Here is a 27,781-nt window from a genome sequence, read left to right on the forward strand (position 1 = left end):
ATTGACTGGGCAAATGTAAAATTGTCCCTAGTGTGTGCAGGATAGTGTTAGTGTGCGGGGATCGCTGGGCGGCGCGGACCCGGTGGGCCGAAGGGCCTGTTTCCGCGCTGTGTCTCTAAATCTAAATCTAAAAATCAGCCATGATTGAATGGTGGAGTGGACTCGATGGGCTGAATGGCCTGATTCTACTCATATAACTTCTGAACAGTTGACATGTGACTGCATCTGCTGTCCCGATTCTCTCTTGATTTGCATCCTCTTGTTTCCTGTTCCTTTTCAACAGGAGCAGCGCCCTTTCACTCCGTCCGCCTTGAGCTTTGTAAATATTGCAAAAGTGGGAATTGGGAATTGCTGATTGATCCGCATTGTTGGGCTGCAGGATGTGAGCGGAGCAGTGAGTTACGTCACCCGTCCCCCAGTGTTTGGTAGTAATTCTCCTCCTGGTTCCCTTCACAGGAACGAGCAAATCGAGCCTCTCGACCGTGCAGCAATGGACAAAGCACATTGATACCGGAGCACGAGGTAACGGCGTCGGTAATTCCGGCTTCTCACATCAGTTTGGGGAACTGCGGCCGTTTGCTCAGAGGGAATAATGTTGGGATCTGTGCACCCCCGTGCATTTGCATCACAGATGGTGCCTCTAACCCCGAGCTGGTGCCCTCTCTGGCCACACTGTTCCTCACTCTTGATCTGCATGATGGTTTCCATCAGCAACAAAGTTCAAAGATGGGCAGCACGGTGGTGTAGCCACTAGCTGCTGCCTCACACGCCACCGACCTGGGCTCAGTCCTGACCTCGAGTGCTGTCTGTGTGGAGTTTACATGTTGGCCTTGTGATGTTTGTACAGAGACGTATGTTAATGACAAGTAACCTTGTCTGCACGAGAATAAACCTGGAAAACATAAAAGGCCGTTAGAGTCATAGAGTGATACAGCGTGAAAACAGGCCCTTCGGCCCAACTCGCCCACAACGGCCAACAATGTCCCAGCTATCCTAGTCCCACTTGCCTGCGCTTGGTCCATATCCCTCCAAACCTGTCCTATCCATGTACCTGTCCAACTGTTTCTTAAACGATGGGATAGTTCCAGCCTCAACCACCTCCTCTGGCAGCTTGTTCCACACACCCACCACCCTCTGTGTGAAAAAGTTACCCCTCGGATTCCTATTAAATCTTTTCCCCTTCACCTTGAACCTATGTCTTCTGGTCCTCGATTCCCCTACTCTGGGTAAAAGACTCTGTGAATCTACCCGATCTATTCCTCTCATGATTTTGTACACCTCTATAAGATCTCCCCTCATCCTCCTGCGCTCCAAGGAATAGAGACCCAGCCTCCTCAACCTCTCGCTGTAGCTCACACCCTCTAGTCCTGGCAACATCCTCTTAAATCTTTTCTGAACCCTTCTTCCCAACCCCCCAAACATTCCACTGCGTTATTCAATCATGGGGGCATCATTATGAAGGAATAATGTTTCCCTTTCCTACTGGCAAGCAGATTATGGGGTAAAGTTCATGAATGGAATCGTACCTGTTTATTTTTCCCAGGTTCAGTTGTCACTGCGGTTTCTCCCATTGCTGGCTTGGTCTAACACATCTCAGCCTGGGACTGCTCAATCCATGATGAGTTTTGCAAAGACATTTTCAGGCGAACGTGAAATGTTTAAATTTATCTGCACTGTTTTGGGATTGCGTGTTTGACATTTTTATGGATAGCTCCTTCTCGGGAGCTGCGGTCAATATAGGACAGCAGATTAAACACGCGGACTTGCTCCTAGACCTGTTGAACCTATGTCCTCTGGTCCTCGATTCCCCTACTCTGGGTAAAAGACTCTGTACATCTACCCGATCTATTCCTCTCATGATTTAGTATACCACTATAAGATCTCACCTCATCCTCCTGCGCTCCATGGAATAGAGACCCAGCCTCCTCAACCTCTCCCTGTAGCTCACACCCTCTAGTCCTGGCAACATCCTCGTAAATCATTTCTGAACCCTTCTTCCCAACCCCCCAAGCATTCCACTGATGCTATATTTTTGCCTGAAAATGACCTGCTGAATGGGCAGCATTCACTGTGAGACAGCAGCCGGGGGTGCCTCTACCCCCTCCAGTATACCCACACCTGGAGAGACCTTCATCTTGATTGCTGCTGGTGAGTGTGTGAGAAGGTGCAGCAGCTGCTGGTGATACCCCTGTACATGTGGTTACAGATGTTCACCAGGTGGCCTCTCTGGCCACTCACTCTCTCACCCTTGATCTGCATGATGGTTTCCATCAGAAACAACGGTGAAAGATGGGTGGTGTAGCTAGTAGACCTGCTGCCTCACATGCGCCAGACACCCACCCGGCTTCGATCCTGACCTCGAGTGCTGTCTGTGTGGAGTTCACACGTTGGCCTTGTGACCACGTGGGTTTCCTCCGGATTCTCTGTTTTCCACCCACATCCCAGTTAGATTACTTGACCTCTATAAATTCCCGTGGCGTCAGTTGACTGGAGCAGGTTATTTGAGGGGAAAGGAACATCGACCAAGTGGGATGTTTCTAAAAGTGTCAGGTGAGTGGTGGAATCTGGTGGGATTTGATAACATATGGAAGGAATGGAGTTAATGCAGGATGTTTTGGTTGATGGTTGGCGCAGACTCTGAGCTGATGTCTTGTTTCCCTGCTGTATCCGTCTATGACTGTTAAAGCACATTGTAGCTCCCACTGGCACAGTGGGAAAATATAGCTCTGAATTGAGAAGATTTAATCTTTAATTACCCCGGGTAGGGACGGTCACGGTGGCGCAGCGGTAGAGTTGCTGCTTTACAGCCCTTACAGCGCCGGAGACCCAGGTTCGATCCCGACTACGGGTGCTGTCTGTACGGAGTTTGCACGTTCTCCCCGTGACCTGCGTGGGTTTTCTCCAAGATCTTCGGTTTCCTCCCACACTCCAAAGATGTACAAGTTTGTAGGTTAATTGGCTTGGTTTAAATGTAAATTGTCACTAGTGTGTGTAGGATAGTGTTAGTGTGCGGGGATCGCTGGTCAGTACGGACTCGGTGGGCAGAAGGGCCTGTTTCTGCGCTGTATCTCTAAACTAAACGAAACTAAATCCACATTGTTACCATTGCAAGACATTTCATGCCTTCCATGACAAGGTGAGCACTTTAATATTTGGTATCGATGGAATTAAGGAGAGATGAAGTGAGATGACTTATGTTGCAGATAGCCTGAAGTCAGCAGATTGTAAAGAGGGGGACTGACGTGCATTGTGCTTGTCTTTACCTGTAGATCAACAAGGTGGGTGGAGAGAATGACCGGGCCCACCTGTTTGTGAAGGCCTTGGGTGGCAGGAGCTGCCTGGACGGAGTTGTGCAACTCATGGGATGCCACCCTCAGTACCTGGAGTCGTTCCTCAAAACCCAACACTACCTGCTGCACATGGATGGACCCCTCCCCTTCCACCACCGACACTACATCGCCATCATGGTAAGGATATTAACACGATTCAGTGTGACGCTGACCTAGTGCCCACACCAACAGGTTCCAGAGTGTGGCAGCCTGTGTGGTGGAGAAGGGCGTTCAGCAGCAACACCCGACTAGACTAGGTGGCATAGTGGCACAGCGGTAGAGTTGTTGCCTCACAGCGCCAGAGACCCGGGTTCCATCCCATCTACGGGTGCTGTCTGTACGGAGTTTGTACGTTCTCCCCGTGACCTGCGTGGGTTTTCCTCGGGTGCTCCGGTTTCCTCCCACGCTCCAAAGACGTGCAGGTTTGTAGGTTAAATAAATAACTGCAGATGCTGGTACAAATCGAAGGTATTTATTCACAAAATGCTGGAGTAACTCAGCAGGGCAGGCGGCATCACGGGAGAGAAGGAATGGGTGACTTTTCGGGTCGAGACCCTTCTTCAGACTCAGTCTGAAGAAGGGTCTCGACCCGAAACATCACCCATTCCTTCTCTCCCGAGATGCCGCCTGACCTGCTGAGTTACTCCAGCATTTTGTGAATAAATACCAGGTTTGTAGGTTAATTGGCTTGGTATACTTGTACATTGGCCCTAATGCATGTGGGACAGTGTTAGTGTGCGGGTACAGCTGGTCAGCATGGACTCGGTGGGCCGAAGGGCCTGTTTCCTTGCTATATCTCTAAAAAACCTAAACCAACTGACCTTAGAACAGGATATCTGCTCTGTCACGAGGTCACAAACCTTGTTGGCCAAAGACACCATCGTTACCTTGGGGCTGGAGTTTAATGAAAAATTGGTTAAAAATCTTTTTTTTTTCATTTTCCTAGCATTACTTTTCAATTTGTACAAATGAATAACAAATTGTATTTGTATGACAATTGACAAGCAAAAAGTTGAATATAATCCCAATCTAAAATAAAAGTGTAAAATGCTGAATTTTGTGGATGTAACAAGTTAAATGGACAAGGGAGAGCCAATGGATGTAGTTAGTGTACCTGGACTTTCAGAAAGCCTTTGATAAGGTCTCACACAGGAGATTAGTGGGCAAAATTAGAGCACATGGTATTGGGGGTAGGGTATTGACACGGATAGAAAATTGGTTGGCAGACAGGAAACAAAGAGTAGGGATTAACGGGTCCTTTCAGAATGGCAGGCAGTGACTAGTGGGGTACCGCAAGGCTTGGTGCTGGGACCGCAGCTATTTACAATATACATTAATGATTTAGATGAAGGGATTAAAAGTAACATTGGCAAATTTGCAGATGACACAAAGCTGGGTGGCAGTGTGAACTTTGAAGAGGATGCTATGAGAATGCAGGGTGACTTGGACAGGTTGAGTGAGTGGGCGGATGCATGGCAGTTGTAGTATAATGTGGATAAATGTGAGGTTATCCATTTTGGTGGCAAGAACGGGAAGGCAGATTATTATCTGAATGGTGTCAGGTTAAGAAAAGGGGAAGTACAACGAGACCTGGGTGTCCTAGTACATGTCATTGAAAGGAAGCATGCAGGTACAGCAGGCAGTGAAGAAAGCCAATGGCATGTTGACCTTCATAACAAGAGGAGTTGAGTATTGAAGCAAAGAGGTCCTTCTGCAGTTGTAAGGGCCCTGGTGAGACAACACCTGGAGTACTGTGTGCAGTTTTGGTCTCCTAATTTGAGGAAGTACATTCTTGCTATTGAGGGAGTGCAGCGTAGGTTCACAAGGTTAATTCCCGGGATGGCGGGACTGTCATATGATGAAAGAATGGAGCGACTGGGCTTGTATTCACTGGAATTTAGATGAGAGGGGATCTTATAGAAACATATCAAATTACTATGGGATTGGATACGCTAGATGCAGAAAACATGTTCTCAATGTTGGGGGAGGTCAGAACCAGGGGCCACAATTTAAGAATAAGGGGTAGGCCATTTAGAATGGTGATGAGGAAAAAAAAATTCACTCAGAGAGTTATGAATTTGTGGAATTCTATGCCTTAGTCAATAGACAATAGACAATAGGTGCAGGAGGAGGCCATTCGGCCCTTCGAGCCAGCACCACCATTCAATGTGATCATGGCTGATCATTCTCAATCAGTACCCTGTTCCTGCCTTCTCCCCATACCCCCTGGCTCCACTATCCTTAAGAGCTCTATCCAGCTCTCTCTTGAATGCATTCAGAGAATTGGCCTCCACTGCCTTCTGAGGCAGAGAATTCCACAGATTCACAACTCTCTGACTGAAAAAGGTTTTTCACATCTCAGTTCTAAATGGCCTACCCCTTATTCTTAAACTGTGGCCCCTTGTTCTGGACTCCCCCAACACTGGGAACATGTTTCCTGCCTCTAACGTGTCCAACCCTTTAATAATCTTATACGTTTCGATAAGATCTCCTCTCATCCTTCTAAATTCCAGTGTATACAAGCCTAGTCGCTCCAGTCTTTCAACATATGATAGTCCCGCCATTCCGGGAATTAACCTAGTAAACCTACGCTGCACGCCCTCAATAGCAAGAATGTCCTTCCTCAAATTTGGAGACCAAAACTGCACACAGTACTCCAGGTGCGGTCTCACTAGGGCCCTGTACAACTGCAGAAGGACCTCTTTGCTCCTATACTCAACTCCTCTTGTTATGAAGGCCAACATTCCATTGACTTTCTTCACTGCCTGCTGTACCTGCATGCTTCCTTTCAGTGACTGATGCACTAGGACACCCAGATCTCGTTGTATGTCCCCTGTTCCTAACTTGACACCATTCAGATAATACTCTGCCTTCCTATTCTTACCACCAAAGTGGATAACCTCACACTTATCCACATTAAACTGCATCTGCCATGCATCCGCCCACTCACACAACCTGTCCAAGTCACCCTGCAACCTCATAGCATCTTCCTCACAGTTCACACTACCACCCAGCTTTGTATCATCTGCAAATTTGCTAATGGTACTTTTAATCCCTTCATCCAAGTCATTAATGTATATTGTAAATAGCTGCGGTCCCAGCACCGAGCCTTGCGGTACCCCACTAGTTACTGCCTGCCATTCTGAAAGGGACCCATTTATCCCCACTCTTTGCTTTCTGTCTGTCAACCAATTTTCTATCCATGTCAGTACCCTACCTCCAATACCATGTGCTCTAATTTTGCCCACTAATCTCCTATGTGGAACCTTGTCAAAGGCTTTCTGAAAGTCAAGGTACACCACATCCACCGGCTCTCCCCTGTCAATTTTCCTAGTTACATCCTCAAAGAATTCCAGAAGATTAGTCAAGCATGATTTCACCTTCGTAAATCCATGCTGACTCGGAACAATCCTGTTACTACTATCCAAATGCTCTGCTATTTCGTCTTTTATAATTGACTCCAGCATCTTCCCCACCACTGATGTCAGACTAACTGGTCTATAATTTCCCGTTTTCTCTCTCCCTCTCTTAAAAAGTGGGACAACATTAGCTACCCTCCAATCCACAGGAATTGATCCTGAATCTATAGAACATTGGAAAATGATCACCAATGTGTCCACAATTTCTAGCGCCACCTCCTTAAGTACTCTGGGATGCAGACCATCAGGCCCTGGGGATTTATCAGCCTTCTGTCCCATCAGTCTACCCAACACCATTTCCTGCCTAATGTGGAGGCCGATTCACTGGATGCATCTAAGGAAAGTTAGATAGAGCTCTTAGGGCTAGTGGAATCAAGGGGTATTGGGGAGAAGGCAGGAACGGGGTACTGATTGTGGATAATCTGTCATGATCACATTGAATAGCGGTGCTGGCTCGAAGGGGCGAATGGCCTCCTCCTGCACCTATTGTCTGTGTATTTGTAAATACCTTGCAGATCAGGCAGAGTGAGAGAGGAAGATGCTGCCAGTCGTAGACTTTCCAGCATTCTGCATCTAGCTTGTTGTTATGCAACACCTTTTAAAGTAAAATTTACCCGACACAGCTCACAGAAAGTAAACCTGAACAATGTAAAGAAACACTGGGCATTTTATCCAAGCTTAATTAAAGGGAGAAACTTAAGTGGAGTGTGGGAGGATTTAAAGACTGGTTCACTAAAATGGGCAGCTCCAGGCGAGAAATGTTGAGATCTTGGAATTGGAGGATGGGGGAATGGTACAGATTTTGGAGGGGCGAGGGGGGAAGGGGGAGGCTAGGGCCAAGGACCCGAGTGAGATTTTGAGATTTGAGGCGTTAGTAAAGCTGATGGCAGCCACATTGCTGGCCTGCATCGCCTTGGTGACCAGCCTGGCAGGGGTGGGTAATCCAAGAAGGAACGTTGTTCCATCTGGGCTTGTTCCACTCAAGTAATGGCAGCTCTAAATCACGTGCTAGTCCTAACCTGCATCCTCTAGTGTTGGAATTGGTCACTGCAATAGGGCAGTCACGGTGGCGCAGCGGTAGAGTTGCTGCCTTACAGCGAATGCAGCGCCGGGGACCCGGGTTCAATCGCAACCACGGGCACCGTCTGTACGGAGTTTGTACGTTCTCCCCGTGGGTTTTCTCCGAGATCTTCAGTTTCCTCCCACGCTCTGAAGACGTACAGGTTTGTAGGTTAATTGGCTTGGTAAACGTTAAAAAAAGTGTCCCTAGTGGGTGTAGGATAGTGTTAGTGTGCGGGGATCGCTGGTCGGCGCGGACCCGGTGGGCCGAAGGGCCTGTTTCCGTGCTGTATCTCTACACTAAACTAAATAATCTAGTCCAACATGTGAGCCCATACAAATAGTAATCCCGATACAACATTTTTTCCTAACCTAATGAATGCCGAGGATCTCTGTTTCCCTCGAAGATTAGACATTTTGGTTCTTCATTAGATTCGACACTGCTCTAAAATTCCAGCTCAATCTGCTTTGGGAACCTTTTGCCGTTACCTCCTTCAGTCTGCCGAAATGCTTTCTATTTATAGAGAGGGGGGTTTCTTTAACTCTGGGAAATCCCTGGCAAGCGTTTTTCCCTGAAGGAGTGTTTCCTGGCACAGCTGGGATAATGAAGGGGGACAATGCTGATGCTGAATTCCCATATGTTAGAAATTCTCTGAAATTGCTGTGTGTAGTTAAATTACAAACGGCACTGACCAGCCGGTCGGTGACCACTTTGGTGAACGTGGGGATTGCCAGCACTCTTTTGTCCCTGCTCAAGGGGCCAAATGGCCTCCTCCTGCACCTAGTTTCTATGTTTCTATGTTTGTCATTCCCTGTGTCGGGGAAATAAAACTGCAGATGCTGGTTAAAATCGAAGGTAGACACATAATGCCGCAGTAACTCAGCGGGTCGGGCAGCATCTCGGGAGAGAAGGAATGGGTGACGTTTCGGGACCCGAAACATGACCCATTCCTTCTCTCCCGAGATGCTGCCTGACCCGCTGAGTTACTCCGGCATTTTGTGTCCTACTACTGCCCCCTCTCCCTTCCCTTCCCTGTGTCTCGGGATGAAAGTGTGCTCCCTCGTTTAACTTACCGTTGCCACCAGCCCCTGCCGCGAGCTAAACCTCCGTCCTCTCCTGTTCTCCTCGCCAGGCGGCTGCTCGACACCAGTGCACGTACTTGGTGGAGGTTCACATCAATCAGTTCCTGCAGGTGGGCGGCAACCCACAGTGGCTGCAGGGGCTGGACTACATCCCACCGAGGCTGAAGAACCTGAACGAGATCAACAAGATCCTGGCGCATCGGCCCTGGCTCATCACCAAGCAACACATTGAGGTGAGCTCCATCCGCACATTCCCCCTCCCCCACCTCCCACACACAACGTCACCAACTTGGATGCAAAGTGAGATGGACGTTTCACATCAAAAACGATCATAAACTTTGTAAATTCAGTGAACCTCATTCACTATTTTTGTACCTCAGATTTAAGAATAAGGGGTAGGCCATTTAGAACGGCGATGAGGAAAAACGTTTTCAGTCAGAGAGTTGTAAATCTATGGAATTCTCTGCCTCAGAAGGCAGTGGAGGCCAATTCTCTGGATGCATTCAAGAGAGAGCTAGATAGAGCTCTTAAGGATAGCGGAGTCAGGGGGTATGGGGAGAAGGCAGGAACGGGGTACTAATTGAGAATGATCTGCCATGATCACATTGAATGGCAGTGCTGGTTCAAAGGGCTGAATGGCCTCCTCCTGCACCTATTGTCTATTGTCTAGATCTAAATTTCCTCTGCTTTTATAGAAACACGAGACAAACCATGGACCCGTTGGGTCTAAACCTCTCCTGCATTGGTCTAGCACCCTCCCCTCCACCACTCCAAAAGTGCACAGCAAGATCCCAGGGTATATCCGAGGAATCTTCCCCCAGGGCCCTGCGCGGGCGAGGGGGGGAGAGGAAAGGGGAGAGGGAGCCACTCACCCCGGCCCCAGGAGGCCATCGCGGCGGCCAGCAGCAGGAGAGCGGCCGCAAGGCGCTGCCCCATGTACGTCCTGCCGGCGGCCATCTTCTTTGACCTTCTCTCTGCCGCCGTGCTGCACCACGGGGGGAAGGTCAGGCACGGGGCACGCTGGGACGGGCGCCGGTCCTCCCAGCGCTGCTGCTCAGGCGTGCCGCCACCGGGCCCAGCGACCCTCACCCGTGGTGACGCCATATTAGATCAAAATGGCGATCTCATATATGGCCCGTCGGGTTCCCATTGTGGCGCCGAACACGGAAGTATTAGATCAAAATGGCTTGGCCCATTCACCTGCAGTGCACGGTATCAAGTTTTCGTATTATTTTAAAAGTAATTCACTTTATAAACTTTATAAACTATAAACTGCACATAAAAGATGATGTAGCATTTTTTTGTGCTTTGTTTTGCTCTTTGTTACTCTCTTCCATTTGTTTTATAGATGGAATAAATACTTTATTCCATCTATAAAGTGAATTAGTTTTTAAATAATTCTTGATACTGTGCATCACAGGTGGATGGTGAGTAGGGTGGCCCTACAATTGGTGCGCTATCGTGCACCGTTTTGGCTGTATTTCGGGAACATAAGTACAAATATATGTACATACAAGGTGAAACCTTTAGTTATATATAGATGTAGATATAGATGTAGCTATAGCCTGTTTCTGCACTATTGCCTCTTTGACTGAACGACCCATTTGGTCCAATGCGCTCGTCTCACCACTCCATTCACCATCTCCCTCCTCACTGTCATGATCGCATTGAATGGCGGTGCTGGCTCGAAGGGCTGAATGGCCTACTCCTGCACCTATTGTCTATTGTCCATGCCCTTTGTACCCGTGCAGAACCTGCTGAAGATCGGAGAGCACTGTTGGTCGCTGGCAGAGCTGGTGCACGGAGTTGTGCTTTTGGCTCACTACCACTCGCTGGCGAGTTTTGTCTTTGGCTGCGGGATAAGTGCTGAGGGAGGACATGAAGGCGGTCACATCCTGCGACCCTCCTCTATTAACAACCAGTGCCCCGGAGACGCCACCAACGGCAATGGCAACATGCCGGACCCCGGCCTGGCGCACCGCAGGAGAAGGGTAAGCAGGGCGGCTGGGGTATGTGTGGGGAGAGCTGGGTGACTCTGGGAGGAGATTCATTACTGGTTATGACCTGCTGGCAGAGACGCAGGTTCAGAAACAGGCCAACATTTTATGGGTGGACACAAAATGCTGGAGTAACTCAGCGGGACAGGCAGCATCTCTGGAGAGAAGGCACGGGGGACTTTTCGGGTCGGACTGGTTCCGAAGAGGGGTCTCGACACGAAACGTCACCCATTCCTTCTCTCCAGAGATGCTGCCTGACCCGCTGAGTTACTCCAGCATTTTGAGTCTATCTTCGGTTTAAACCAGTATCTGCAGTTCCTACCTGCATGTTTTATGGGTGGAGTTGGATTAACATCACGTGAATGCTGCCAGCCTAACTTGATGGGAGCAACCTTCTGACCTTTTCTGTTGCCCCCTTTCAAGACGAGGGTTTGCACTGAGTGGTGCTTGCATGGGCAGCTTTGGCAAGGCAGTCGCATTCACAAACTTTCCCCCATCCTCTGAGAGCGCTGACTGCTGCGGATCACACTTTCCCCAGGCCCTTCATCCAAGCGGATGAGGCCTCTGCTCATGCCAAGAGGAGGTGAACAGTTGGGTGTCCAGTCCTGAGATTGTCCAACGTCCAAGCTCAGATACCATACAGCACCAGTCACTGCCTGCAATCAGCCTGCATTTTGATCTCTTTAACCTAATGCTGGAGGACTGTTGCAACATTGGACCCTCCTGGTTAAGGGACAAGGTACTAACCATGAATCTAACTTGCCTTTCCTGGTCTCTGGCCAAGCTTTTGAGGGAAACTATTTTGTTCTAGTTCTAATTGTGCGCTGATCTAGTTTAGATTTGGTTTAGTTTAGAGATACAGCGTGGAAACAGGCCCTTTCGGCCCACCGGGTCCGCACCGACCAGCGATCCCCGCACATTAACACTATCCTATACCCACTAGGGACAATTTTTAAAAAATCCAAGTAACCTACATACCTGTACGTCTTTGGAGTGTGGGATGAAACCGAAGATCACGGAGAAAACCCACGCAGGTCACGTACAAACTCCGTACAGACAGCACCCGTAGTCGGGACCGAACCCGGGTCTCCGGCGCTGCATTCGCTGTAAGGCAGCAACTCTACCGCTGCACCACCGCGACCGCCCTTGACAAAGTCTTGACAAAGATCACGAGATTGCTTGAATTGAATCTACTTCGTTAAAGCAATCAAGAGCAGGAGCATAAGTATTGGCTGGGCAGGAGCATAAAAATTGGCTGGTGTGTTCAATTTTTTGTGTCTCGGCTCTGGACTGTGAGCCTTCTACGCTTGGAGTGGGATGTTGTGTGAGGGGGCCGGTGGAAGGAGTGGCTGCTGCGTTGTCAGTCAGGGTGGTGCAGGAGGGAAGCTGCTGTGAATCCTGAGCCGGGCGGCTGGCACGGCGGGAGGGTGGTCCTGCTGCCAAGTGACTCTCTTGTTCCCTTTCTACCTTCCAGTCAGTGGATTACTCCAGTGATTCCGAATGTTTGGTGGACAGGATGCAGAAATTCCAGGCCGGGAAGGAGAACGAGGAGGAGATGCCAAGTGAAGAGACGTGGATTGGATCCGAGACGGAAAAAGACACCAGTCCACCGACGGTGACTCGAGGTAAGCCAGGTTCACCCAATCAGTGCCCTGTCTGTTTCCCCCAATCAGTGCTCTGCCTGGTTCCCCCAATCAGTGCCCTGTCTGTTTCCCCCAATCAGTGCTCTGCCTGCTTCCCCCAATCAGTGCTCTGCCTGCTTCCCCCAATCAGTGATCTGTCTGCTTCCCCCAATCAGTGCCTGTCTGCCTGGTTCCCCAATCAGTGATCTCCCATGTTCCCCCAATCAGTGCTCTGTCTGCTTCCCCCAATCAGTGATCTGTCTGCCTTCCCCCAATCAGTGCCCTGTCCGCCTGGTTCCCCCAATCAGTGATGTGTCTGCCTCCTCCAATCAGTGCCCTGTCTGCCTGGTTCCCCCAATCCGTGCCCTGTCTGTCTTCTTCCCCCAATCAGTGCTCTGCCTGGTTCCACCAATCAGGTCCCTGTCTGGTTCCCCCAATCAGTGCCCTGTCTGCTTCCCCCAATCAGTGCCCTGTCTGCTTCCCCCAATCAGTGCCCTGTCTGTTTCCCCCAGTCAGTGATCTGTCTACTTTAGTTTGGTTTAGAGATACAGCACGGAACCAAGCCCTTCGGCCCACCGAGTCCATGCTAACCATCAATCACCTATTCTCATTAGTTCCATGTTATTCCTTTTTTTCATTCACTCTCTACACCCGAGGGACAATTTTCAGCGGCCAATTAACGTACAAACCTGCAGGTCTTTGGGATGTGGAAGGAAACCAGAGCAGCTGGGGGAAACCCACGCAGTGAAAGGGAGAAGGTGCAAACTCCACACAGACAGCAGACAAGATCTGCATCTCTAAACCAAACTAAAGTAGACTTGCGAGGCCAACATATTTGGCCACGTTGGAAAAACCACTGGAGTGGAATGGGAGGTTTGTCTGCACCACTCTGGAGTGCCTGTGGAATGGCGGTCTAGGTGATCCTTTCACAACTGCACCAAAGGGAAGTCTAAGGGAGCGTCATCACTGGTGGCCAAGTGATCAACACCTGCACAGAACAGTACAGCACAGGACCACAGGCCCTTTGGTCCACAATGCCAAACATGGTGGCAAGACCGTGACCTACGTGGGGTTTTTCCGAGATCTTCGGTTTCCTCCCACACTCCAAAGACGTGCAGGTTTGTAGGTTAATTGGCTTGGTAAATGTAAAAATTGTCCCTAGTGGGTGTAGTATAATGTGCGGGGATCACTCGTCGGCGTGGGCCAAAGGGCCTGTTTCCACGCTGTATCTCTAAACCAAACTAAAGTAAACAAAAAGGTGAACACATCACCATTTCCTGCACATGATTCATATCCATCCTATTCTATGAGTATCCATGTGCATATGTGACAGCGTCTTTAACGCCACCATCAAATCTGTCCCAGCACCAACCCTGGCAGTGCATTCCAGGCATCCACCATCCTCTGTGTAAAACAAGTCACCATGCAAAATCCGGGTTGCAAATGTAAAAGAAAACCAAGTCCCCTTGAACAGTGGGCCAGCCAGCGCAGGATAAAGATTTTGCCTTTGTGGGAGCTACTGAACCTTCTCTCTCTAACATCTTCCACTTTGCTTGCACAGCTCCTGAAGATAAGCCTGCCCCAATTCCTGACCTGTCCTGTTACGTAGAAGACCCTGAGTTTGGTTATCCCGAGTTTTCCCGAAGAAGTGGCGAGCAGTTGCCTGTTTTCCGAGCTCAGGTAAAATGTCATCCGTGGAATCTTCAGCTCTGGCCTCGTGTGCCTGCACTCCTGTGCGATATTGCAGCTTCGGAAATCCATATTTGAATGATGGTAGAGCAAATAATGGTCCAATGGCATTGTGATTCAGTTACTGAGCTTGTAAGACAATAACTGCAGATGCTGGGACAAATCGAAGGTATTTATTCACAAAATGCAGGAGAAACTCAGCAGGTCAGGCAGCATCTCAGGAGAGAAGGAATGGGCGATGTTTCGGGTCGAGACCCGAAACGTCACCCATTCCTTCTCTCCTGAGATGCTGCCTGACCTGCTGAGTTACTCCAGCATTTTGTGAATAACAGTTACTGAGCTTACTATCTGATCCAGAGACTCCTTCAAATCCATCATGATAACTGGGACTTTCATATTTAGATACGTTAAAGAAGTTCCAGTATTCTAATATTATTTTAAAGTTGCTTTATAATCCATTCTACTGCTATTATAAAGTTGCTGCCCTGTCACTGATGTCCCATTGTGAAAGAATTGCCATTCTTATTTTGTTTTCCCAAACCATGACTCTTGACTCATAGCAACATGGACAACTCCAAGCGTCTCCCCGTGGCATGGTGGCCTAGCGGTAGAGCTGCTGCCTTACAGCGCCAGAGACCCGGGTTCCATCCCGACTACGGGTGCTGTCTGTACGGAGTTTGTACATTCTCCCCGTGACCTGCGTGGGTTTTCTCTGAGATCTTCGGTTTCCTCCCACACTCCAAAGACGTACAGGTTTGTAGGTTAATTGGTTTGGTAAATGTAAAATTGTCCCTGGTGTGTGTAGGATAGTGTTAATGTGCGGGGATCGCTGGTCGGCGCAGACCCGGTGGGCCAAAGGGCCTGTTTCCGCACTGTATCTCTAAACTATCTAAACTAAATGATCGAACAAGCTCAAGGATAGTTAAAGCTTGCTCTGTACAGAGCTTGGAGGAACTTCAGAAGGAGGTGATAGATTCACCTGGGGTCCACAAGGAGAGCATCTTCCAGCAAAAAAATCCAGTCCCTTCCAGACTTGAAACTCGCACGGATATTCACAGTTAGCAAAGGGTAGTGAAAGCTGTGCACCGAGTTTGATGCCATCAATTCCTTGAAACTTGGGCCATCGCTCATTTGCTGTTTCCTCTATCAGGCAACCAGAGCTGACATTTGAACTCTGCTGTAGACACAAGAAACTGCAGATGCTTGTTTACAGAAAAAGACATAAAGTGCAGGAGTAACCCAGCGGGCCAGGCAGCATCACTGGGGAACATGGGGAGGTGACACTTGGGGTGGGGACCCTCCATTCCCCCTGCGTGTCACGCTGAGTTACTCCAGCATTACGTGACTTTTGGCAGGCTTGCTGTTAGGCTCTAAAGTGGTTGCAGAGTTAACATTGAAAAGGCCACTCTTGTAACATGGTAGGTGACCTGGCCCTGTAAACATCTGGACAATAAAAGGAACAACTCAGCGTTCTAATCTTGCAGATACCATGGAATACAAAGTTGCTGTGAACACCTGAAGCAAAGTACCTGCTTCAGTCTAAGCCTTATTTACTGCTGATGGGTATAACGGCCTCCATGACAAATCATGCCTCATGCCTGTCACTAGGAGGACTGTGTAGATTTAAAGTTGAGGGCAGATTTGTATACTGACGTCCATTGAGATAGCAATACTAGAGTCCATTGAGATAACAATGAAAAGCAGCCACTTTCCTTCTGCTTGTCGGATGCCCCAGCTCGTCCAAGCGCCTGTCTGCTGTTGCTCCAAAGTTGCTGTTTCTCCTGCAGGACTATTCCTGGGAAGACCATGGCTTCTCGCTGGTGAACCGTCTGTATTCGGACATTGGCCACCTCCTGGATGAGAAGTTCCGCACTGTGTACAGTTTGAAGAATGGCACCATGGCTAAGCAACAAGGCTGCGATTTCTCTGTGCTGAAGAGAGGCATTTGGAACTACATCCATTGCATGTTTGGCATTAGGTAACCCTGACCGTCATTTATACAAGACTTAACAAAAACAGATGCGGCCTGATCTCGAAACTTGAAAACATACAGAACAAGCAAAAGCAAAGAAGTAATTGTCTCACAGTCATGGGGTGATACAGTGTGGTAAAACAGGCCCTTCGGCCCAACTCGCCCACACCGGCCAACATGTCCCAGCTACACTAGTCCCACCTGCCTGCTTTTGGTCCATACTCCTCCAAACCTGTCCTGTCCTTGTACCTGTCTAACTGTTTCTTAAACGTTGGGATAGTCCCAGCCTCAACTACCTCCTCTGGCAGCTCGTTCCATACACCCACCACCCTTTGTGTGAAAATGTTACCACTCGGATTCCTATTAAATCGTTTCCCCTTCACCTTGAACCTATGTCCTCTGGTTCTCGATTCACCAACTCTGGATAAGAGACTGTGCATCTATCCGATCTGTTCCTCTCACGATTTTATACACCTCTATAAGATCACCCCTCGTCCTCCTGCGCTCCAAGGAATAGAGTCCCAGCCTACTCAAACTTTCCCTGTAGCTCACACCCTCTAGTCCTGGCAACATCCTCGTAAATCTTCTCTGTACCCTTTGAAGCTTGGCAACAACTCTCTCCTGTAACATGGTGCCCAGAACTGAACACAATACTCTAAATGCGGCCTCACCATCGTCTTTTACAATTGCAACATGACATCTCAACTTCAATACTCAGTACTCTGACATGATTTGATATGTTATGGCAGAACAGGTCCTTCCCAAATCCATAAAACAACATTGTATTGTTTCTCTCATTAAATCAGGGTGAGTCAAATGTTTTGTTCTGCTGGAATACATTTCCACAGGAGTTGGGCTCTTTCTGTGATTCATCTGTGCTTTATTTTTAAAGAGCTCAGTTCCCGGGAATATTGCTGAGTAATTATCAAGGTCGGGAGTATTGGCTGAGTTCTGTTCCTCTCCAGTCCAGGACAGCTGTCCCATAGTAACCTCGCCCTGCTGACCAACGCAGGAAGGCCTCACACCAGGGTCTTTGTAATCTTCATGGGTCAGTATACTGTGGGAAGTGCGTTTAGCCTCCTGGCATCATGGTGCATATATCGATGTTTAAAAGCTGCTGGTGAAGGTGTAAGAGGTGACGGGGACTTTGTTAACAGAGCAAACACAGTACATCCCCACATTAGACGGTCACGGTGGCACAGCGGTAGAGTTGCTGCCTTACAGCGCTTGCAGCGCCAGGGACCCGGGTTCGATCCTGACTACGGGTGCTGTCTGTACGGAGTTTGTACGTTCTCCCCGTGACCTGCGTGGGTTTTCTCCGAGATCTTCGGTTTCCTCCCACACTCCAAAGACATACAGGTTTGTAGGTTAATTGGCTTGGTAAATGTAAAAATTGTCCCCAGTGGGTGTTGGATAGTGTTAATGTGCGGGGATCGCTGGTCGGCATGGACCCGGTGGGCCGAAGGGCCTGTTTCCGCGCTGTATCTCTAAACTACACGGGATGTGTTCAGAGAAAACAGTCTGCATCGCAATTGTCCACAAAAGGATTCTTTCACATTTTGTGCATATTTAGGTTTTTTTTTCTTGCATAGATTCTGTAAGAACAAATTTTTATTGTGTATCTCAAATTTGTGGTGGTGAGTTGTGAATTCCACAAGAGCGTGTTCCGATAGCCAAGCTGCTGTAAAGTGGGAGTACAGTGCGACGTAAACAAGACTGCTGTTATTGATCTGTATAAACCCCCTAACGCATGCATTGTGGGATGTTGACAGCGATGGCTGATGTTCGTTTCCTCTCTTCAATGTGCCAGGTACGATGATTATGACTATGGTGAAGTGAATCATTTCCTGGAGAGGAATCTCAAGGTTTACTTGAAGACTGTGACTTGCTACCCAGAAAAAACAAAATCTCAAATGTTTGAGAGGTACTGGAGACAGTTTAAATACTCAGAGAAGGTGAGTGATCGACCAGAGTGGCAGTGGCATCTAAACCCAACCGACGCACTGTGATTAGCTAGTTACTTAAGTTTAGAGACACAGCGCAGAAACAGGCCATTCGGCCCACGCACATTAACAATATTTACCAGCTATTTACAATATATATTAATGATTTGGACGAGGGATTGAATGCAACATCTCCAAGTTTGCGGATGACACGAAGCTGGGGGGCAGTGTTAGCTGTGAGGAGGATTCTAGGAGGCTGCAACGAGACTTGGATAGGTTAGGTGAGTGGGCAAATGCATGGCAGATGCAGTATAATGTGGATAAATGTGAGGTTATCCACTTTGGTGGCAAGAACAGGAAAGCAGACTATTATCTGAATGGTGGCCGATTAGAGAAGGGGAGATGCAACGAGACCTGGGTGTCATGGTGCACCAGTCATTGAAAGTAGGCATGCAGGTGCAGCAGGCAGTGAAGAAAGCGAATGGTTTGTTGGCATTCATAGCGAGGGGATTTGAGTATAGGAGCAGGGAGGTTCTGCTACAGTTGTACAGGGCATTGGTGAGACCACACCTGGAGTATTGCGTGCAGTTTTGGTCTCCTAATCTGAGGAAAGACATTCTTGCCATAGAGGGAGTACAGAGAAGGTTCACCAGATTGATTCCTGGGATGGCAGGACTTTCATATGAAGAAAGACTGGATAGACTCGGCTTGTACTCGCTGGAATTTAGAAGATTGAGGGGGGATCTTATAGAAACTTACAAAATTCTTAAGGGGTTGGACAGGCTAGAAGCAGGAAGATTGTTCCCGATGTTGGGGAAGTCCAGAACAAGGGGTCACAGTTTAAGGATAAGGGGGAAGTCTTTTAGGACCGAGATGAGAACGTTTTTTTTCACACAGAGAGAGGTGAATCTGTGGAATTCTCTGCCACAGAAGGTAGTTGAGGCCAGTTCATTGGCTATATTTAAGAGGGAGTTAGATGTGGCCCTTGTGGCTAAAGGGATCAGGGGGTATGGAGAGAAGGCAGGTACGGGATACTGAGTTGGATGATCAGCCATGATCATATTGAATGGCGGTGCAGGCTCGAAGGGCCGAATGGCCTACTCCTGCACCTATTTTCTATGTTAACACTACCCTACACACACTAGGGACAGGTTACATTTATTCCAAGCGAATTAACCTACTGACCCGTACGTCTTTGGAGTGTGGGAGGAAACCGGAGTTCCCGGGGAAAACCCACGCAGATCATGGGAAGAAAGTACAAACTTTGTACAGACAGTACCCTTAGTCGGGATTGAACCCGGGTCTCTGACACTGTAAACGCTGTAAGGCAGCAACTCTACCTTTACGCCACCCATTAGCTAGTTAGCTAGTTTGTTTATTGTCATATGTACAGCAATACTGGCTCTCCACTTAAATCATTCTACACATGAGTACCATAGATTCTCTTCTGGAACAGCACGCAGTGAGTCACCATATTCTGGCATCTTCTTGCAACTTCCAAGTCCCTAAAAAGTCCAATCTTGGCCCAAAGAGATCAGCGGTTTCTTATTTTCTTACTTAAAGGCCCGGTGTCACTGAAGGAGGTGTCACTGAAGGAGGGGTGAGCTTGGCCCAGCACAGTGCCATCGGCTGCTTCCACCGCTGCTCGATCCTCGCGCTCGCCCGCCCTGCTGTAGGGCCCCCTGCGGCCGGCACCACCTGCAACCACCACACACTCACCAACACCACCACCAGCACCACCACCCCCCCACACCCACCAGCACCACCACCCCACACCCACCAGCACCACCACCCCACACCACACCACCATCCGAGACCACCACACCCACCAGCTCCACCAGCCGCCCACACCACACCACCACAAACCCACCAGCACCACCCACCACCACCACACCCACCAGCACCAGCACCCCACACCCACCAGCACCACCACCCCACACCACACCACCATCCGAAACCACCACACCCACCAGCTCCACCAGCCCCCCACCCCACACCACCACAAACCCACCAGCACCCCCCCCACACCCACCACCACCACACCCACCAGCACCACCACCCCCACACCCACCAGCACCACCACCCCCACACCCACCAGCACCACCACCCCCACACCCACCAGCACCCCCCCCCCCACACACCCACCAGCACCACCACCACACACCACACCACCATCCGAGACCACCACACCCACCAGCTCCACCAGCCCCCCACACCACCACAAACCCACCAGCACAACCCACCACCACCACACCCACCAGCACCACCCCCCCACACCCACCAGCACCACCACACCACCATCCGAGACCACCACACCCACCAGCTCCACCAGCCCCCCACACCACACCACCACAAACCCACCAGCACCACCCACCACCACCACACCCACCAGCACCCCCCCCCCCACACACCCACCAGCACCCCCCCCCACACACCTACCAGCACCACCCCCCTCCCCCCACACCACCACCCGAGACCACCACAAACCCAGCAGCACCACCCCCCTCCCCCCACACCACCACCCGAGACCACCACAAACCCAGCAGCAGCCACCCCTCCGCTTCCAAGCACCAAGGTCGCCATGTACTACTTCGAAATCCAATGAGAAAGCCCCATAAATAATTATTAATACATAGAAACATAGAAAATATGTGCAGGAGGAGGCCAATCGGCCCTTCGAGCCAACACCGCCATTCATTGTGATCATGGCTGATCATCCACAACCTGTGCCCAACTTCTCCCCATATCCCTTGATTCCACTAGCCCCCAGAGCTCTATCTAACTCTCTCTTAAATTCATCCAGTGAATTGGCCTCCACTGCCCTCTGTGGCAGAGAATTCCACAAATTCACAACTCTCTGGGTGAAAAAGTTCCTTCTTACCTCAGTTTTAAATGGCCTCCCCTTTATTCTAAGACTGTGGCCCCCTGGTTCTGGACTCCCCCAACATTGGGAATATTTTTCCTGCATCTAGCTTGTCCAGTCCTTTTATAATTTTATATGTCTCTATAAGATCCCCTCTCAGCCTAAACTCCAGTGAATACAAGCCTAGTCTTTTCAATCTTTCCTCATATGACAGTCCCGCCATCCCAGGGATCAATCTCGTGAACCTTCGCTGCACTGCCTCAGTTACAAGGATGTCTATCCTCAAATTAGGAGACCAAACTGTACACAATACTCCAGATGTGGTCTTACAAGGGCCCTATACAACTGCAGAAGAACCTCTTTACTCCTATACTGAAATCCTCTCATTATGAAGGCCAACATTCCATTAGCTTTCTTCACTGCTTGCTGTACCTGCACGCCAACGTTCAGTGACTGGTGTACAAGGACACCCAGGTCTCGCTGCACCTCCCCCTTACCTAACCTAACACCATTGGGATAATAATCTGCCTCCTTGTTTTTGCCAGCAAAGTGGATAACCTCACATTTATCTATATTATACTGCATCTGCCGCGCCTCCTTAAAATTGCTGCGTAATGTTGAGGTACATTATTAGTGAGGCCTGGATAGAGTGGTTGTGGAGAGGATGTTTCCTCTAGTGGGAGAGTCTAGGACCAGAGGCCACAGCCTCAGAATAAAAGCACGTACCTTTAGGAAGGAGATGAAGAGGAATTTCTTTAGTCCGAGGGCGGTGAATCTGTAGAATTCATTGCCACAGAAGGTTGTGGAGGCCAAGTCAGTGGGTATTTTTAAGGCAGAGATTGACAGATTCATGACTAGTGCGGGTGTCAGGGGTTATGAGGAGAAGCAGGAGAATGGGGTTGAGAGGGAGAGATAGATCAGCCATGATTGAATGGTGGAGTAGACTTGATGGGCCGAGTGGCCTAATTCTGCTCCCATCACTTATGAACTCTGTCTATGAGGGGATACACCCATGTAAGCTCCTGTTTACACTTGCCTGTCCCTTCCTGTGTTCCAGGTCCGTGTGAATCTGCTGGTCCTGGAAGCTCGGATGCAGGCTGAGCTTCTCTATGCACTGCATGCAATAACCCACTACATGATCTCGTAGACGGTCATAACGAAGGATCTCCTTACCTGCGATGAACTTTAAAAAAACAGAGACAGGACATAAGCTTAAAGACTTGAACGTCTTCTGGGAATGGAGGCATTGCAAGGCAGCTGGAACTAAGTCGCAGTGTCTGCGACAATTAATGTGCAATTATTGACAATGACACAATCGAGCATTGTGGACTGTATGTACAGAGAGTGATGTTACTTCACAAAAGTGTTTCATGCCTCAACACCAAGTATTCACTTGAGGGTCTTCAATCTCTCTACGTTTTCAAAAGGCTATGGCATCAGAACGGCTTGCGTGACCACCACCGAGCGCATCGAACATTTTCAAGCCTTGATGTTGGGACGGACGAGCCCCTTTTTTTTGGAAAAGAAAGACTTATTTTTGCTATGAATAGTAATAACAGATAATATGTTTGACAAGTGTTGAGTCTGTTTCATATTGGAATGGCGTTTCCAGATCCTTGCCATATTACTTTTGGTTTTATGACTTATCCAAAGCCTTTGTGTGTTTGGGTGTGTGTGTGTGTGTGTGTGTGCGTGTGTGTGTGAGGGGTGGGTTGGGGAGGGTGGGAGGGAAGGGCAAGGGGAGGAGGCAGCGGTTAACTGTGCCAATGAGCTGTGAATTTAGTAAACCTTGGGTGACTGAATAGGGGGAGGAAGGAAGAGTAGTGAGCCAGTGGGGCGTAACATTTCTTGAGCTTGTCCAAATAAAAAAGGCACTAATGAATGAAACGTGAATTTTCTTCCCTGCCCTAGTTAGTGGTTACAGAAGGAAGCACTGCTATAATGCAGTGTGTCAATTGAGGATGGTTGACTTTCTTAATCCTACTGAACAGCCAATGACAGGATCCAGATTGTTGGCCAATGTGAAAATGGATGCGGAATCCAAATCTGCGCAGGTCAACGTCAATGGTTCTGAGTTGTTGGTCAATCTAGTAGCATCCAAGCCTTCCAATGTTTTGGGGGGGTAATTTTTCAGCCTCCTTACCCGATGCTCTGTTGCAAGTTGCATGTGCGATTGGATGATTGTCAGCACTGCATGCTTGTGCTTTTTTCCCTGTGTTAAAATTTAAAAAAGCACCTCTTCAGATCTCGGACGTGTGGTTGGACAGGGAATTAGTGTGGAAGCCAGTGGATTGACCGGGCAAACGTAACCGGAGTTGGATCTCTGTTGAACTGTGTTTTATTTATTGTTTTTAACATTCTATTTCCGTAACAGTGTTACACGAAAAGGAAGGAGAAAGAAATGGGGGAAATTTCAACAACAAAAAAAGATGACCCTACATTTTAAAAAAAGTGTATAATTGGCTGGTTCCACGATGTCACCTGTAGCTGGTGCACACCATGCATGTAATATGGTCGTGGCCACTACAACCAAAAGAAGGACAACCCCATCATTTCCCATTGATTGTTGGATAGTGAAACATGGAGGCTGTCCGCGCCCTGTGGGAGTACTCCTAGTATTGAACCGCAATTTGGACTAGACTAGACTCCCAACAAGCCTGTTCGCAGCTTGTTACCATGCAACCAACCATGCCCCTCCCCAATTTAAAAAAAAAAGAAAAAAAATTGTTGGTGCTGGTCTAGGTATAATGGTGAGTATAAAAATACTAAAAAAACACTTTTTCTTCCTTCTAGCGGTATAAATGTGACTGTAAAAATTGGTTTTTAAATTTTTTTTAAAAAAAGGAATATAATTAATGGACACCATTTTGGAACAAATGGTCCTGTAGCTAATGATACATGAAACGAGAGTCTTGTGTGATCACGATCTGGATCATCACCTCCATCGTGATTAGAACCTTTTTTTACGTGATGTGTTCTAATTGTGCAATACATTTACATGGGGATTATCGGTTTAGCGATCGACGATGGAGCGGCAAAAATGGAGCTCATCAATCTCACCAGCCTTGTGTCTGTACATGGGGCTCTCTGGGCTTTCATGGATACTCTTACAATCCAAGAATAAGGAAAGATTCTGAGCTATTGCAACACATCTGTCGCTGCTGTTGTTGTCTTTGATGTAACTTGGGAGTTTCAAAGCTCTGCAGTAGCATTTTATTTGCACCAAAATAAAAAAAAAATAACATTTTTAAAAATGTGAGGAGAAAAATGTGGTCTGTAATGAAATCATCTGCGGCCGGTTCTGCTGAGTTCTGAGTGTACGAGTGAATGTTTTCTCTTTTATGCACCCTCATACAATCTCTTCTCAAGTACTAAATGGGGCGGTCACAGTGGCGCAGCGGTAGAGTTGCTGCCTTACAGTGAATGCAGTGCCGGAGACCCAGGTTCGATCCCGATTACGGGTGCCGTCTGTACGGAGTTTGTACGTTCTCCCCGTGACCTGCGTGGGTTTTCTCCGAGATCTTCGGGTTCCTCCCACACTCCAAAGATGTACAGGTTTGTAGGTTAATTGGCTTGGTAAATGTAAAATTGTCCCTAGTGGTTATAGGATAGTGATAGTGTGCGGGGATCGCTGGTTGGCGTGGACCCGGTGGGCCGAAAGGGCCTGTTACCATGCTGTGTCTCTAAACTAAACAAAACTATATTACTGAATTGTGACCAGGTGATCGATGGTTGGTTTGGACTCGGTGGACCAAGGAGCCTGTTTTCCATGCTGTATCCATAAACTAAGCTATTATTCTTAGACTATTACAACGCTTATAACTCAGTCGAAAAGACTTATCTCATTCAAGCATGCATTACATCAGGAATTGATTTATAAAACACAATTGGAAAGAGGAAGCCAAGTTGGTTAAGTCTACTCACCTGCACCTCGACATAGTGCTTTGAGACCGAGTGAAACACCACAGCCAGCTCCTCAATTCGTTCCACAACAGGCTTCTAATTTGGCACATCCTGGCCCAGCACAGTAATACAACATCTGAAACGTATTTCAAGGTACATTGTTTAAATTACGTCCATGATATACTTAGATCGATTGCTACCACTGGACCCTAGTGTGATGAATTCTGTTGCATGCGTTTCCAAAATGGAGTGGATGGAGCTACAGGTTGGGACTGACCCTGACCACGCTTGTCCAGATGTGAACGTATCCAGGTCAAATCTAAAATGAGGCACAGGTGCAAATATATTTGTAGCCGATTTTTTGAAAAGGTTTGACCTGATTGTTTAGGTTTTTATTTGATGTGGCTGGAAGTCCTAAAATAAGGCCACAACAGAAGTGTCCTAAGAAGGAAAGCATTGCAGGAGAAAGAGTGGGGAAACAGGGTAGCTAGATTGCTATTTGAAGGAAATGGCTCCAAGGCAATTCGCATCTGTACAAAACTCTTGGAGTTCTTCAGCTTTTAATAAAAGCTGTTCAATGAAAAAAAAAACACCGTGGAAAACATTTTTTTTTACGGCAATAAAACCACATTGGCAATGTATTTAACTTTGACAATATGGTTTTATAAATGTAGATGATGTGCCAAAGATACTGTTCTACCAAATCAGTTTGTGGACACAGTACTGGTCAGTAATGTTACTTGGTAGCACAGGGTGCAGTGAAACCCCCAAAACAGCCAGCAGCAGCAGGTGACTTCAAGCACAGGTAGTATAAGAAAATAACTGCAGATGCTGGTACAAATCGAAGGTATTTATTCACAAAGTGCTGGAGTAACTCGGCAGGTCATATCTTCCCATCCCCTCCCCTTTCTGCATTCCGCAGAGACCGTTCCCTCCGCAACTCCCTGGTCCACTCGTCCCTTCCTACCCAAACCACCCCATCCTCGGGCACTTTCCCCTGCAACCGCACGAGATGCAACACCTGTCCCTTTACCTCCCCCCTCAACTCCATCCAAGGACCCAAACAGTCTTTCCAGGTGAGACAGAGGTTCACCTGCACCTCCTCCAACCTCATCTATTACATCCGCTGCTCCAGATGTCAGCTTATTTACATCGGCGAGACCAAGCACAGGCTCGGCGATCGCTTCGCTCCACACCTTCGCTCGGTCCGCGTTGGCCAATCTGATCTCCCGGTGGCCGAGCACTTCAACTCCCCCTCCCATTCCCAGTCTGACCTTTCTGTCATGGGCCTCCTCCAGTGCCATAGTGAGGCCCACTGGAAATTGGAGGAACAGCACCTCATATTTCGCCTGGGCAGCTTGCAGCCCAATGGTATGAACATCGACTTCTCCAACTTTAGATAGTTCCTCTGTCCCTCCCTTCCCCTCCCATTTCCCAGATCTCCCTCTATCTCCCTCTATCTTTCTGTCTTCACCTATATCCTTCCTTTGTCCCGCCCCCCTGACATCAGTCTGAAGAAGGGTCTCGACCCGAAACGTCGCCCATTCCTTCTCTCCTCAGATGCTGCCTGACCTGCTGAGTTATTCCAGCACGTTTTGAATCAAGCACAGGTAAAGTCGCAATGCTTATCAAATGTTAGAAATTTTCAAATTATAGTAATAACAAAAAAAATCTAAACTGAGCCAAAGATTTCAAGAAACGAGTGATAAATGAACACTGTGACACTTGCTGTTATCTATCCAGCAGCAGATTACACCATCACCATGTCCATCGGCACTGCTTGGCACACCTCTATTACTTCACATGCTCAACAGTCGGGCTTCCTTACACTTTTGACTTGAAATAGTGGCCATTATTTCCCACTGTAGATCATATTGCAAATATATGTCGGACAAACTTCCTTGATCATCGTCTGCTTTGATCTGTCGTTATCACACCTTGTACCCTTCCATATCTCCAGTTTCCCTCTCCCCTGACTCCGTCTGAAGAAGGGTCTCGACCCCAAACGTCACCCACTCCTTCTCTCCAGAGATGCTGCCTGTCTCACTGAGTTACTCCAGCATTTTGCGCCTTATATTCAAATATGTTGTAGGTTAAAAAAAAAATTATGACTTTTAAATCAAATGTTATTTTTTAGATTCTTGTTCGTGAAGGTGTTACCCTCTTGCAAAAGAAAACAATTCTTCTGTTTTTTAATGACTGTTTTGAATCATGCAGCCCTGTTCTATATCATTGCCCTTATTTTTTGATAGTATAAATATATAATCTGTAGGTCTCTCCATGGTGTTATCATAGTCACAGAGTAATGCAGGAAACAGGCCCAACTTGTCCACACCAGCGAACATGGCCCAGCTACACTAGTCCCACCTGCCTGCGTTTGGTCTCCAGCCTTTTGTGTCTATCTGGTTTAAACGGAAATGTAGGCATTTCTTTCCTACACATTTAATCTGAGACCGATCCGACTTAGTCAATTGCCAATTGACTGCTGAACAATTTGGAAGTATTTATTTTACACCAGAGTAAATAGGTTAGTATATTAACCTGTAGCATTTTGGATCTGTTATTCCATAATCATTTTAGATCGGGGCAAGGTGCAAGCCTACCAGAGTGGTACAGTGTGTGAAAAGAAAGAAAATGTCGGGGCAAAGGTATTAATATTGTGTATAGCATATTTCTAAGTGAGAGTTTAGCAAATATTTCCACCTACAGATGGCAATTTATACATGGCCTGCTGTAAAAGTCAGTGTCAACATTAATTTGTGAAGGTTTTTAGATGGTATAGAAAAGGAAAGAAAAGCGTTTTTGTTGCATGATGGGGTAAAGTTTATTTGTATCATAAATATTTTGGAGACCTGCGAGTAAAACCTACAAGGTGAATACCTACAGTATGTACCCTGGGGAT

At 48.0% G+C, this 27,781-nt stretch overlaps 1 protein-coding gene across 4 annotated transcripts in view; it reads left to right on the plus strand.

Moving 5' to 3' along the window:
- LOC144600477 (sestrin-3-like) overlaps window positions 1-22,676 on the plus strand; it is a 63,938-nt gene extending 41,262 nt beyond the window's left edge. For 3 of the 4 annotated variants that reach the window (XM_078412107.1, XM_078412104.1, XM_078412106.1), the window contains 9 exons: window positions 457-522; window positions 3,270-3,467; window positions 8,941-9,123; window positions 10,642-10,881; window positions 12,362-12,512; window positions 14,071-14,189; window positions 15,986-16,176; window positions 17,981-18,125; window positions 22,034-22,676. In XM_078412107.1, coding sequence (XP_078268233.1) covers window positions 3,360-3,467; window positions 8,941-9,123; window positions 10,642-10,881; window positions 12,362-12,512; window positions 14,071-14,189; window positions 15,986-16,176; window positions 17,981-18,125; window positions 22,034-22,123 — 1,227 coding nt within the window. In that variant the 5' untranslated portion in view covers window positions 457-522; window positions 3,270-3,359 and the 3' untranslated portion in view covers window positions 22,124-22,676. The remainder of the gene's footprint in view (window positions 1-456; window positions 523-3,269; window positions 3,468-8,940; window positions 9,124-10,641; window positions 10,882-12,361; window positions 12,513-14,070; window positions 14,190-15,985; window positions 16,177-17,980; window positions 18,126-22,033) is intronic. The other variant, XM_078412105.1, reaches the window with a different exon arrangement.
- The last annotated feature ends 5,105 nt before the right edge of the window (window positions 22,677-27,781 follow it).

This window comes from Rhinoraja longicauda, chromosome 15, assembly GCF_053455715.1.
Source record: "Rhinoraja longicauda isolate Sanriku21f chromosome 15, sRhiLon1.1, whole genome shotgun sequence".
NCBI lineage: Eukaryota > Metazoa > Chordata > Chondrichthyes > Rajiformes > Arhynchobatidae > Rhinoraja > Rhinoraja longicauda.